Source organism: Osmia bicornis, chromosome 12, assembly GCF_907164935.1.
Source record: "Osmia bicornis bicornis chromosome 12, iOsmBic2.1, whole genome shotgun sequence".
NCBI classification, from domain to species: domain Eukaryota; kingdom Metazoa; phylum Arthropoda; class Insecta; order Hymenoptera; family Megachilidae; genus Osmia; species Osmia bicornis.
Window position 1 is genome coordinate 3680208 of NC_060227.1, and position 12988 is coordinate 3693195.

General features: G+C 38.7%; 2 protein-coding genes across 7 annotated transcripts in view; both read left to right on the forward strand.

Annotated features, from left to right (window-relative positions):
* LOC114871424 (protein sickie) overlaps window positions 1–12273 on the forward strand; it is a 189413-nt gene extending 177140 nt beyond the window's left edge. For 5 of the 6 annotated variants that reach the window (XM_029177284.2, XM_029177281.2, XM_029177282.2 and 2 more), the window contains 7 exons: window positions 3297–3380; window positions 7403–8044; window positions 8142–8677; window positions 8758–9288; window positions 9362–9564; window positions 9639–10006; window positions 10417–12273. In XM_029177284.2, coding sequence (XP_029033117.1) covers window positions 3297–3380; window positions 7403–8044; window positions 8142–8677; window positions 8758–9288; window positions 9362–9564; window positions 9639–10006; window positions 10417–10575 — 2523 coding nt within the window. In that variant the 3' untranslated portion in view covers window positions 10576–12273. The remainder of the gene's footprint in view (window positions 1–3296; window positions 3381–7402; window positions 8045–8141; window positions 8678–8757; window positions 9289–9361; window positions 9565–9638; window positions 10007–10416) is intronic. The other variant, XR_003788574.2, reaches the window with a different exon arrangement.
* On the forward strand, window positions 3391–7396 carry LOC114871425. Its single transcript, XM_029177287.2, has one exon. It carries the CDS (start codon window positions 4132–4134, stop codon window positions 4891–4893), a length of 762 nt encoding a protein of 253 aa, XP_029033120.1. The 5' UTR covers window positions 3391–4131; the 3' UTR covers window positions 4894–7396.
* Window positions 12274–12988: the final 715 nt, after the last annotated feature.

Here is a 12988-nt window from a genome sequence, read left to right on the forward strand (position 1 = left end):
AATAAAAATTAAATGTGTTAGTCCATTGAATTTTCCTTGTGTACCATTTGGTTTTTAATTAATTATATTATCATTTTATATTTTTTATTGAATATTTAAATTCTACAGATAGTAGTTTTATTGTGCAAATATTATTTTCATTTTCTAAATTTCACACTGTTTAATATTCTGCATAAAAATCTGCTAAAATAACTCTAATATTAAGTAATTAAATAACCCTGTTTCTTAGCTTTATATTTTTATCTGTATATAAATAAAAGAAATCAGATGTAGCATAGGAAATGAGGTTGAAAATTACGAGATCACCTATTCATTTAGCGGTAGGCCCAAAAGGGACGTTTCAAGGTACACGTTAGAAGGTAGAGTAAAGTCGGTATGTAGGTGGGCCACGTTTACGAGCATATCGCGTACGTATGGCATTATAAAGAAATGGATTTCTACGGATACACCCGACACATTCGGTGGTAGGTGAAGCAGTATAGCAATCGCATTAGAGTCACGCGTGGGAGCGCATCCGCATATTTACGATCGACCGACATCTTTCCAGGGATTTACTGGATTCCCTCTTTAACATTTTTTTTTTTTTTCTTTTATCTCTGTGATAAACGTTGAACTTATCCTGAATGTTTTCCTTCAGGGTATTAAGAAGAAAATTCAGAAGGAAATGTAGCTCACAAGTAAAATAATAAATTAATTTCATATTCTAATTATCATTCCATAATATAATAAGAAATTAATTTTATATTTATTTTTTTTAAATTTATTATTTCTTTCTGATCTATGCAAATCTGCCTGGATCAATCAAGAACGAAACTTACAACCCACCTGTTTAATTATATTTAATTAATATGGTAAAATGTGTAAAATGTAGAAAATTAAAATTGGGGCTCTTCTCCATGGTCCGTGGTCCTAGGGTTAAAAACAGCATATGTATAATTCTGAATGAGACGACCATGAACTCGGTGTATTGCAATTGAATGGGGTGTTTGAAGAAGTAAGTATTTTAGCATCGCATTGAAAGTCAGTGAACCTCGAGCACCGACACGAACAATGCGATTTCAGGTTGACATTCCGACAAAAGGGGGGAAGGCTAGCATGTACCACGACCTGCAATCATCGTTACCAAGCGCGAAGGTTCATTCCGTGTCCTTACGGATGCGAAACGAAAAGCTACGACAATCAGGGAGTCCTGAGATAGGTTGAAGGAAATTATCGTTTGCCGCTTTACAAGCGGAATAATTTCTCTGGTATTACGCGTGGAAACCTGGCTCACCCACGCATCCTTTAACCTTTCTTCCTCCCTTCGTTTGTCGGCAAACTTCTGTACAGAAAATACGGTAGCACCTGGATCTCGTTGCCAATTAAATTGTTGAAATAATATTCCTCTTTCTGTTCGGAATTCGATGACAAAATGAAACAATTTTGAATAAAAATAAATAAATTTATTTAAATTTCTTTAAATTTTAGAAGATTGTTTTTTTTGTTATTACATTCACGATTTCAGTTTTTGAGTTATAATCCATAGACTCCCATAGTCCCTTCAGAATTCAATCCATGGTGTAGAAATGACAGAAGAATACATATGCCGAGACATGGAAATTTCCCTTTCTACTCGTAGTTTCGTTCCCTTATTATTATTCTCATGGTTCTTACGAAAAGCGAAAAGAAAAATTCAACGACCGACGTGTGGGTCGCATTGTGGGTCAGCTCGCCTACGTCCTCTTGAAGTTGGACTCTCATTCGACGGTGTTTCCTTTGCCAGAGATACATGATAGATTTGAATGAATGATGATGAGAAAGAGTGTGCAACGATAGGACACAAGATTTTTATGTAGAAGAAAACTAATTTCATCTGGAGTTATGATAATGTAAAGTTATTATATTCAACGTGTCTATTGTCGTTTATGACAGAGAGAATATTAACTTGTAATTTAAATTTGAAACACTGGAAAGTAATTCATTTTAGTTCAGTAAAAAGATTCCACTATTAGATAACATTATTTAAAGTTTTAACTTACCCCCAGAAGATGCATTATTTTTAATAATTTGACAACGATCCTACTTAATAAACAATTTTCCACGATTTATTTATATTTTTTAGCCTGATTTGCTATCTCTTTTTATCACAATTAATGATAGAAATTTTAAGATCAACAGATCCCAGGAATTTATTCTACTATCAGAAATACTTATGGTTGAGAAGATCCATTGCAACCAGTAATGTAGTTAAATCTCTGATCCTTTCTATTTTCGTCAAAATCACTGTTTCAATCAGTGCTACGCATGGCCACTCCAGAGGAAGTAAAAAAGATCTAAATTATCGTTTCACCACAGCACAGCAACGAAAATTAGATGGCCATGATTGACGTTATCCGGCTTCCATGCTCTGTTCTCGAGAGCTTTTTGATAAAATATATCATGATTCTTCCTTAGTATCATCCACCTAATTAAAGTATGGATAATTATAGAAAATTCAATCTAATTTATCCCTGATACCAAGTGTAACACGTGAACGAAATTTAATTGGTTGAATATTGTTTGGAAAAAGATATTTTGTTCAATTTGCACAGCTTGGGGTGTTTTGTTGAATTTAATTATAATAAAACTTTATTTTGCTTGATTTGTACAACTTAGTGTAGGGTGTTGTAAATCATGAAATGTGGTGCCATTTTTCCACCTTTCTTGCTTTACCTTTGTGAAATTAAATGTAAGTGATTATATGATTCGAGAACGGCTGGAGACACGAGTGTTTGATCATTTATGGAAATGAACCGATGAAAGACAAGAAGCGTGCCAACTTTCAGCGGTGTAGCCCAGCGTGCGCCGAAAACCCTCGAATTTTCTGTGGCCGTTACGCCCCCGCGTGATAGGGTTGACACAGGTGTCGACCTGAGGCCGTTTCCGACCTCGCCAGGAGCGGCTCCTGAGTTCACTAAGGTCAATGGGTGCAAGGAAAGAGAAATCTTTCCAGGGCTACCAAGCTACCGCCGAAATCGGCAGATTTGGCATTACGCTTGAGGCAGAGATAATCCCTTAGCCCAAACATTTGGATTCATTCGTGTTTGAGCCGTCCTCGAGACCGTAACAAGACCTCTTTTCCCATAAGGGAAGAATTTAATACAATGCACTTTTCTCTTAATTAAAATGTAACGATGCAATTAAAGGCTGAAATCTTTCGGTAAATGCATCATTAGGTTCTGTACGTCTTTCACTCGGATGACAAGTTAATATATCATATAATTGATTCGAAACATCTTCATCGTTTCTAACTTTCTTCGTTCTCTTTTCTGTTACAGGCGCATGTGGTATCTGCTTTCGAGCAATCACTGTCCAACATGACACAACGTCTGCAACAGCTCACCGCAACAGCCGAAAAGAAAGTAAGTACAGTAGAGCTATGTAGAATAGGTATTTACATATTTAAATTCAATTTTAATTGTCAGAACTATTACCGAGGGTGATTACAATTATACTCGGTGTTTCAGGATATTTTGTGTTAAAATTCATTTTATTAAATATTGAATATGACGACCATTTACTAGTAAACATATGTTTCTTCTTTTTTTAATATTATGACTTGAAATAAAGTTTCATTTTTAAAAAATCATACTACCAACTGATAAAATCATCGTTATCATCGTCATACCTATTCTCGCGCCACTTTTTAAATACCCAGAAGCGCAGGAAAATATTCAAATTTAAATCTCATAGGACGGACCATGGAGAGAGCCCCGATTTAAAAATCCATATAAACCTTAAATCATTCGAAGCAATATAACGAGAGTCCACCGTATTGTTACCTTTTCGTCTAAATTATCGTCCCTCGCTATATTCCATCGCCAACCAGTTTAATTTTCTCCAAAAATAATATCGCATCCATCGAATCTCGAATCTCGTCTCGCAACGAACGCAGACAATTTCAGTATGAAACCTCAAATGTAAGAACAAAAATTCTAATATAAAAACACACCCTACCTAAATCACATTCTCTGCTGTCCGAAAATGTCTCGTCCCGTACACTGCTGGAGAAACCATGGATATCTCCCTGTTATTCTTTCGTCTGTTATCTAACCTCGTTGGTATAACCTTCCTCTGAAAACCAAACTGGAAAACTGGAACAATCGTCAGACGATGCAGGCGAATCAGAGCTCGGACAAGACAGTGGATCGTCTGATACCACCAGCATCCCATCGACCCCGAAGACTCGATCGACCAGGTGACTTGAAAATCAAGCAGCTATTGTCCACGTTTCCCGACAACGAAATTCAATTATTAAACGGTACACTGATGATCCCCGTCTCTGCAGAAGACGCGAGGTCCCTCGGTCTTCGGATACCAGATTTGGACAGTTTCTCAGTCGACTCGAATTCCACATCCTCGAAGGCCTCCGCTTTGTCCAGCGTCAAATCAGCGAAGAGATCGAACGAAGAGGATAATAAATCGAGAAAAGATGTTAAGAGACAGCGTAACGCGGATGGTAAAGGGGTGAAAAGACGTCAGGATGGGAAACAGGAACGAAAGGCCCAACGTACAGCTACCATAGAAAGGCTTAGTAATTTCCATGCGAAGTTGGGACGAGGATTAAGGAGCATTTCTAATAGGACGAGACCCAGGCAAAAACTTCGTTCCGAAATCGTGAAAGAGAACGATGATAAATCGAATGCCGACGGTTCGGCTCGTTCGTCCATTGGTGGACGATTCAAGAGAAAATTGAATAATCGGGATAAAAAGTCTGATGGACTTAAGAAGGATTCGATGACTATGAAACAATTGTTCAGTATGGCAGAGTCGTGGAGCAGCGACTCTATGGTCAGTGATTCGGATAATTGTGCCTGTTGTCATACGAAGGAACCTTGTCCTCTTCATAGAAATGAATTCTTCGATGGGAGATGATTCGATGGAACCTTGCCTTTTGGGAAAGTTTCGTGGATTAATTTTGGTAGAGGCGAAATTTTCAGGATTTTTTCGAGATTTTATTGAAGGTTAGAGGAAATAATTTAAGAATTAATAGGCAGAGTCAGTGTCGTTTTACATGGAGGTCTAAGGAGGGCTACAAGCCCTAGTCTATTTTGCAATGAGTCTCGTTATAAGTCTTATTTATTTTCTTTACTATTGAATTTTAATTTTATTTAGAATAATTTTTAATTTTTGAACAAAGTTTTTCAACCAGAGGCCCTTGAGGGTTCGATAGCTCCAGGGCTCCAGAAATCTTAATCCGATCCTGGGTATAGTATATATTAAAGGGTTTGGGGAAAGAGTAAAATAAGCATTTTGTTATAAATTGAATTAAAGATACAAAATTCTCTTTCAAGAAAGAAAATCTAGTTTGAATAATAGGTTTATATTCCTACGTCACTAAATTCGAACATGATTCATCGTTTTTAAAGCTATTGCTATTTTTGCCCGTGTATATTTGTAAATAGGAGAAACGATAGACTTACTCAGCACATAACATAAGTGCTGGATTAGTTATGGTGAAATGATAAATTGACCTTCACTGTCTTACTTTCCTTCATTTTCACTTATGAGATTGCACTATAGCCATGTGTACTCTGATTGAAATTATATCCCAAGCATACAGAGTCAAAATTTTCAAACTTTCAAAGATATTTGTAAAATTAATTCACCCTGAGAAGTTTAAAAAACGCCTTATTTCGGGGAATTTATTTTAAGTGACTTTTTTAACGGAAACCGTGTGAATGGTAGGTACCCAATTTTGTTGTTCTATCAATTTTTATTTATAAACTATTGTGATAATCAAATACATACCATACACTATTTCTGAAACAAAATTTAAACCGTCAAATATTAATTAAATCTAACAATATTTATTTTATTTTATTTTTTTTTTCTTAAAGGCTATTTTGTTCCAAAAAAAAGATGATACTAGTTTATTATGATTCAACTAATTAATGAAAATTAATTGTTCCATTTTAACCCTTAAACTTAGAAAATTAATCAAACCTTAAATACTAACAATAAGATGTTTAAAATATGTTTTACAAATTGCAGGGTTTTCTAATTTATGAAAATTGATAATTCTGCTGCATAAATCACAGAAATTCTCAAACGCAGTCCTTTCAATAGTCTCTTACAAATGACGAGATGTAAAGATCTAATGAATCGTACAACCCCGTAAAGTATTAAGTTCTTTAAAAACAAGACCTCGAACGAAATCAATTTATTCCACTTATTTTTGCCCAGCAAAACTGCTGTTTGCTTGCTATCATTATGATTGCATCTCCACTCGTATATAAGGAAAGAAAAAGTTTCGCCGAGCTAGTTTTTACCGTCTTGTAAGATAAATCACCGAGTATATAGTCGTTAATGATACAAGCAATTATTCACAGCTTTCTTAACTCGCATAAGGGCACCCATTAACCTCGAGTTATCCGATAAAAACCAAATTCAAACCCTGTAGTTACTTAAAAGGAGAAACTGGCAATATTTTTGAATGATTTTCAGGATTCTGATCTTTAAAATCTGAAGACTTTCCTAATTTCCAGAATCGTATTTGTTGCGCGTTGTATTTCTATTACCGCGCTTTGTATTACGCGGTATATTTCGCACGCTGTATTTCCGCGCATTATATTGCCATCCGCTGTATTTCCGCGCCTTATATTGTCACGCGCTATATTACCACACGCTGCGTTATCCCGCGCTATATTGCCATGCGTTGTTTTCCCTCGCCTTATATTTCCGCGCGCTATATTGCCATGCGTTGTATTACCGCGCGCTGTATTCCCGCGCATTATATTGCCATACGTTGTATTATCGTGCCTTATATTGCCACGCGTTATATTACAGCGCGCTGTATTATCGCGCGCTATATTGCCATGCGTTGTATTCCCTCGCCTTATATTACCACGCGCTATATTGCCGTGCACTGTATTTCTGCGCGTTATATTACCACGCGCTATATTGCCATGCGTTGTATTCCCGCGCATTATATTGCCATGCGCTGTACTTCCGCACCTTATATTGTCACGCGTTATATTACCACGCGCTGTATTATCGCGCGCTATATTGCCATGCGTTGTATTCCCTCGCCTTATATTGCCGTGCACTGTATTTCTGCGCGTTATATCACCACGCACTATATTGCCGCGCATCATATTGCAATGCGTTGTATTATCGCGCCTTATATTGTCACGCGTTATATTACCACGCGCTATATTGCCATGCGTTGTTTTCCCTCGCCTTATATTACCACGCGCTGTTATTTTCACCCGCTTTATTGCCACACGCTACTTGCCACGCGTTATATTACCCATCTTTATACCGTCACGTTAACTTCGCCTCTCTACACAGTAATCAAGATATTCGTTATCCACGAATTACCTAGTAGGTAATCTAAACTCGCGCTGGAATAGAGATTACATAATTTCCTTTTGATTTTCAGGACTCCGAGCTTCAGGAGCTGAGGGAAACGATCGAAAGGCTTCGAAAGCAGAGCGCCGAAGCCGGCCTGAACAATGGACCGTCCGCGAACAACGGTCGCCGTCACACTCTCGGCGATTCTGATTCCGGAACGACTGGCTGTACCGGGAACAGTAATCACCAGGGTGCTTCGATGGCGAGACAGCTGTCCGCGGATAGTGTCACATCACTGAACTCGTTGAGCAGTGCTTGTTCGGCGAGCAGCCATCAGAAGAAAAAGGGCTGGCTTCGTAGCTCTTTCTCGAAGGCTTTCTCAAGGTCGCGAAAAAACCGGCACGGCTCAGTGTCCGACGCTGAAGATTGCAAAGAAACCACCGGCGGAGAGCTTAGCGCCCCTAACAGCCCGAGGCTACCGACTGCCGCCAAGCATGATTCGTCCAGGGGTCAAAGTGCCAGAAGCAATGGACAAAAATCACCGGAAGTTGAGAATCCATTGACTGGAAGCAAGAGTAGCTCTGCGTTGTATAAGAAAGAGGACGAAGACGTGGTTGAATTGAAGAAACAACTCAGGGAAAAGGATCTCGTGTTAACAGATATCAGGCTCGAAGCTCTGTCGTCGGCGCACCAGTTGGAATCCTTAAAGGACACCGTTATTAAGATGAGGGTGTGTATTATTATTTTATAGTGAATGAACAATGAATTATTAATTTGAAATTACTAACTTAATTTTACTTATTAAAATTACTAATTTCTGTTCGCAGAACGAGATGCTGAATTTGAAACAAAACAACGAGCGTTTGCAAAGATTAGTGACATCAAAATCCTTAACATCCTCCCAGTCGTCGTTGCCTAGTGATCCGGACAGGCGATTCAGCATGACGGAAGTGGCTTCCACCGTGGCTGCGCTTTCGAACGGTGACACCGGTACAACCGCGGACCAGTTGGAAGACTTGAACGTACCGGAGCATACAGTGGTAGCGAGCAACACCTCCACCGTGGGAGAGCCAACCTTGGAGCAGGACACGGACGGGAAAAGGATCAACGTGGCTATTTATCTAGGCAGCGAGAAGAATTTCAATTACAATCTTGTGACTGGAAGTACCTCGGATGGTAGCATGGGTGAACCTCCTCACTGTGTCATTGCGAACGTCTGCATCAGCAATAAAACGACATGGGACTCTCTTGATTCCACTGTACGACGTTGCTTCAAGGAATACGTTTCCAGAGTCGATCCTGTGACGAATTTGGGTCTAGGCGTTGAATGCGTTGCCGCTTATCATCTTGGAGAAGCGTCCAAGTACTTAAATTTGTTGGAATTATTATTACAACGAAGAGTTTCTTTATAATGTTCATGAAAATGTGCTTCTGATATTTCAGATGCACGACGGACTCTCAGCATCCAGAATTACTTCCTTGCGGCTATCTGATTGGCCACGTGAAAACCATTTATTTGGTGCTTTCCGGTTACTCTTGGCTCGCCGTGGACACTCTAATACCGCGGTCCATTGTGCAGCGATTGATATCTCTGCTCACCGAGCATCGTCGGGTTATTCTATGCGGGCCGAGTGGTACCGGTAAGAGCTATCTGGCCGGAAAATTGGCTCATGCCTTGGTAGATGCTGACAACGATACGAAGGATGCTACCGCGGTGGCTACGTTCAACGTTGATCACAAATCCAGCAAGGAATTGAGACAGTATCTCGCTCACATCGCGGAGAGATGCGACTCGAACGCAGCCGATGAACTACCGAGGGTGATCATTCTTGAGAATCTGCAACATGCCGCGTCCTTGGGAGAATTGTTCAGCGGTCTTCTGGGTACCAGACACTCGTCTTGTCCAGCCATCATCGGAACCATGAGCCAGGCCACATGTAGCACGACAAATCTTCAGTTACATCATAACTTTAGGCATGCGTTGCTTATTTTTGATATAACAGATAGAAATTAATTTTCTTTAGTAATAATGATGATCTTTTCTTAGGTGGGTGCTGTGCGCCAATCACATGGAACCAGTGAAAGGATTCTTGGGCCGTTATCTTAGACGAAAATTATTGGAACACGAGTTACGGGAGTGCGGTGGTGCCAGGAATGCAGAAATGGCGGCGGTCGTCGAATGGTTACCACGGGTCTGGCTACATCTCAACAAGTTCCTAGAAACTCACAGCAGCTCCGACGTGACTATAGGTAAACTCATCGATTCTTTTTATTTCGTTCATGTTTTTTTTACGAGCATCGACACTGAACGCTCGATTTTTCAGGTCCACGTCTATTTCTGTCCTGTCCGATGGAAGTAACGGGTTCTCAAGTATGGTTCACGGACCTTTGGAACTACTCGGTAATACCATATCTGGTGGAAGCTGTCAGAGAAGGATTAACACTTTACGGCAGACGTGTGAGTGGAAATGGAAACGGTGATTCCTCTTGGGAAGATCCAGCGCAATTTATCACTTCGAGCTATCCATGGATTTCTACGCACGCGGTTCATGGAGGCAGCGATGCTCTTCTTCGTTTACGACCCGAAGACGTTGGCTATGACGTCGTTACTTCGGGACATCCTTCCGGGGTCGGCGCGTCCAGTGTTAAAAGCCTTGGCAGTACGCACAGCGATACCGAAGGAGATCCGCTGGTGAATATCTCTTTCTACTATAATTCATTTCTTTTATAACTGTTACCATTGCTACTAATTGCACTTGCAATTCATTCTTACTAATAAGCGTTTTAACCCTCGGACGGCGAATCATGGAGAAAGCCAAAACATATACAAAGATATTAACTTAAAATTAAATGATAATTTTCAGACGAAAGGGTTTTATAGTATCGGATCAGTAATTTTTAAAGGAGTAGTGTAAAATTTAGAAAATGAAAATAATATGAAGTACTAAATTACATTAATCCTCGAGATGATAGACCATGGAGAATTTTAATTTAATTTTATACACTTTATCAGTCTTGGATGGATTTATTTCTTGTTGCTAATAACACATACATTTATATGAATCTCACAATATGGTAATTAATTCGCATTAACTGTTGCAGCTAAACATGTTGATGAGGTTACAGGAAGCAGCCAATTATTCGAGTCCTCACAGTAACGACAGTGACTCGGTTACCTCCCTCGACTCGTCGCACACTCGACACTCTGAAGATTTAAGTACATCAACATCTTCGTCAAGGGGCGTAGAATCAGCGCTTTAATTTACTGCCAGCGATGAAAAGAAAGCAGTACTTTAGAAAGACGATCATGTGCATCGGGCCAGTTTGTAACAAGCAGTTTCAAATACAATTTATACTATTCAAGGCGTAAAAAGGGAGTATAAAAACGTGACAAAAAAAAAAAAGAAGAAATAAAAAGAATCAAAAATAAATTTTGGATATCTTTAGGATACAGATCTTTCCTTTTTTTAACTTTTTACAATAAAGTATGTCAAACGGGCGGCGAATGATTAAACGAGAACCGTGATGTTTTCAACGGTACGTGATATTACCGATGCTCTTTATAAAATACGTCCTTCCATTTGCTCTAACGTAAGGCGGAGTGATGTGCATTATAAAATGAAAATGATAAATGTCAAAAAGAATTTTTTCAATGCCTACAACTGGCCTATATTTATTCTAGATTTTTTATGTGCGTGAAGCACCTCGGTGTGATATGTAATTAAAAGAAACTTAATTAAGTCGAAAGCAGATTACTTCGATGTTTTTCGAACAATGTACCGTCTTCCGTTGACAAGAAGTCCCATGGAAATAGCGCGATCTGATTGGTCGCGCACCGTCTCGGCTCACACGTGACTTTGATAGTAACGTATTATTGGTCGATGCGATCACGTGTACAGGGCCGACCGGCGCATGCGCGGCACACCTGTCTGCCGTCCCGCAAGATTTCTTGTGATCGGAGGATAGTACGTACGTAAACGCGTGCATCAACTGGTGCACGCGATGCAATAATTCACGCTGCCGTTATGGAAGTATGAGTCTATTTTAAACAGATACATTTCTACGATCAAATTGTAGCTTGACAGCGATACTTCACTCGAGATATTTGGATGGAATATACAGTATTATCGTGTAAGAGTCGTGTAAAACGAGAAAAGGGCTTCGAACTGAGCCATGATTTTAGGGATCGAGAAATCGTCATTCCTCTCGTCCACTATCTTCAGGTAATAGAGCTAATCGTTAGACAGATCTCATGGACGTAACACGCTCAAATAAAGTGTAATTTGTCTCGCCTTTAGGAACGCAGCGCAGTTCGAAGTAAATACTGATGGTGAATGTGCGTGCAAAAGAAAATAGTCTATTTATACATACTTTGCTACGAAAACTCTATTTAATTAAAGAATGTTAATATAATAATAATACACACACACACACACATACATACACAACTTAACAATGACGGCGCTAAATGTATGTTACGGATAAAGTTTATAATTAAATAAGATACGTGAGTAATTCTGGTCATGTAACATTGTAAATAGGAGACATGAGTGGGACGTACTATGGCGCACTAGATGCGAATCGTTTTACAAACCCAATTGCTAGCCGACGAGTTCTTTTTTTTTTGATAATGATGTTGTAAAGTGTAAAAAAAAAAAACAGGATGGAAGGCAAAGGAATTGATCCCTTACGTGCAACATGTCAAAACGACAGGAGAGACAGGCTATGCAGACTATACATATTGTACATGTTCAACAGGTTTTTGTAAAACCGATCTTTCAATTTCGATCGGTGGTACGTGGTGAATAAGAAGATGTGCATGTAACGTAATAATGATTATACAATTGCATTTACAGGTTTTTTACGTTTGTAACGTATTTATACGCTGTACGACGCTGCACTCGACCTTTATTCAAATAATAATTATTGTGTCATCAAATAAATCACACTAAAACTTTATGCGTTTTGTAATATTTATTCGTTTTCTCTGATCAAATTTCATATCTTCTCTGTTGTGCCTATCTGTATTCGACGGACCAAGGATAACTTGGTTCCGAGAGGGTTTAAAGAATTAGAATTTGCCAAAAATTGGAAAAAGAAAGATTTTTTATTAAACGTCGCGCTTGCAGGTTTGGTTTTACTATGTATCTCTATGCTTTAGCCTTTTTTCTTCTACTTCTAGGGCGGTTTTTGCATTTCCCGTAAGTAATTAATTAATTATTAACAATTTTACACTTATATAGATCGGCACACGGTCGAGGTTTTTCATTTTTACAGTTTAACGACTACAGAATAAACTTAAGTGTATTAACTACTTTCTAGTATAGGTTTTGTAAAGATCTTATTAGTAATTAATTAATTATAACGATTTTAATGTCTGAAACTCGGTCGGCGAGTATTACATGTTCAGATTTTTGATAGTTTTCTCACTTCCGATGATCAATTTTTCGATTAAAGAATAAAGAATAGCATCTTAGCTTTCTTTTAGTATAGTTTTTTGAGCCTTGTATAAATAATTAATTAAAATTACTGAAGCAACTTTCAAAGATAGAAATACAACGCTTTTTAAATTCTGCCACGTTCATTACTCTATATGTGCATATATGCCTTGGGGTGTCAAAGACCCCGGTGACTTGGCGCACAGACAAAATATCTTGGGGCGTTAAGGACCCCG

Coding starts and splice junctions, on each gene's coding strand:
- LOC114871425 (XM_029177287.2), top strand. CDS start 4,132: ATGCAGGCGAATCAGAGCTCGGACAAGACAGTGGATCGTCTGATACCA.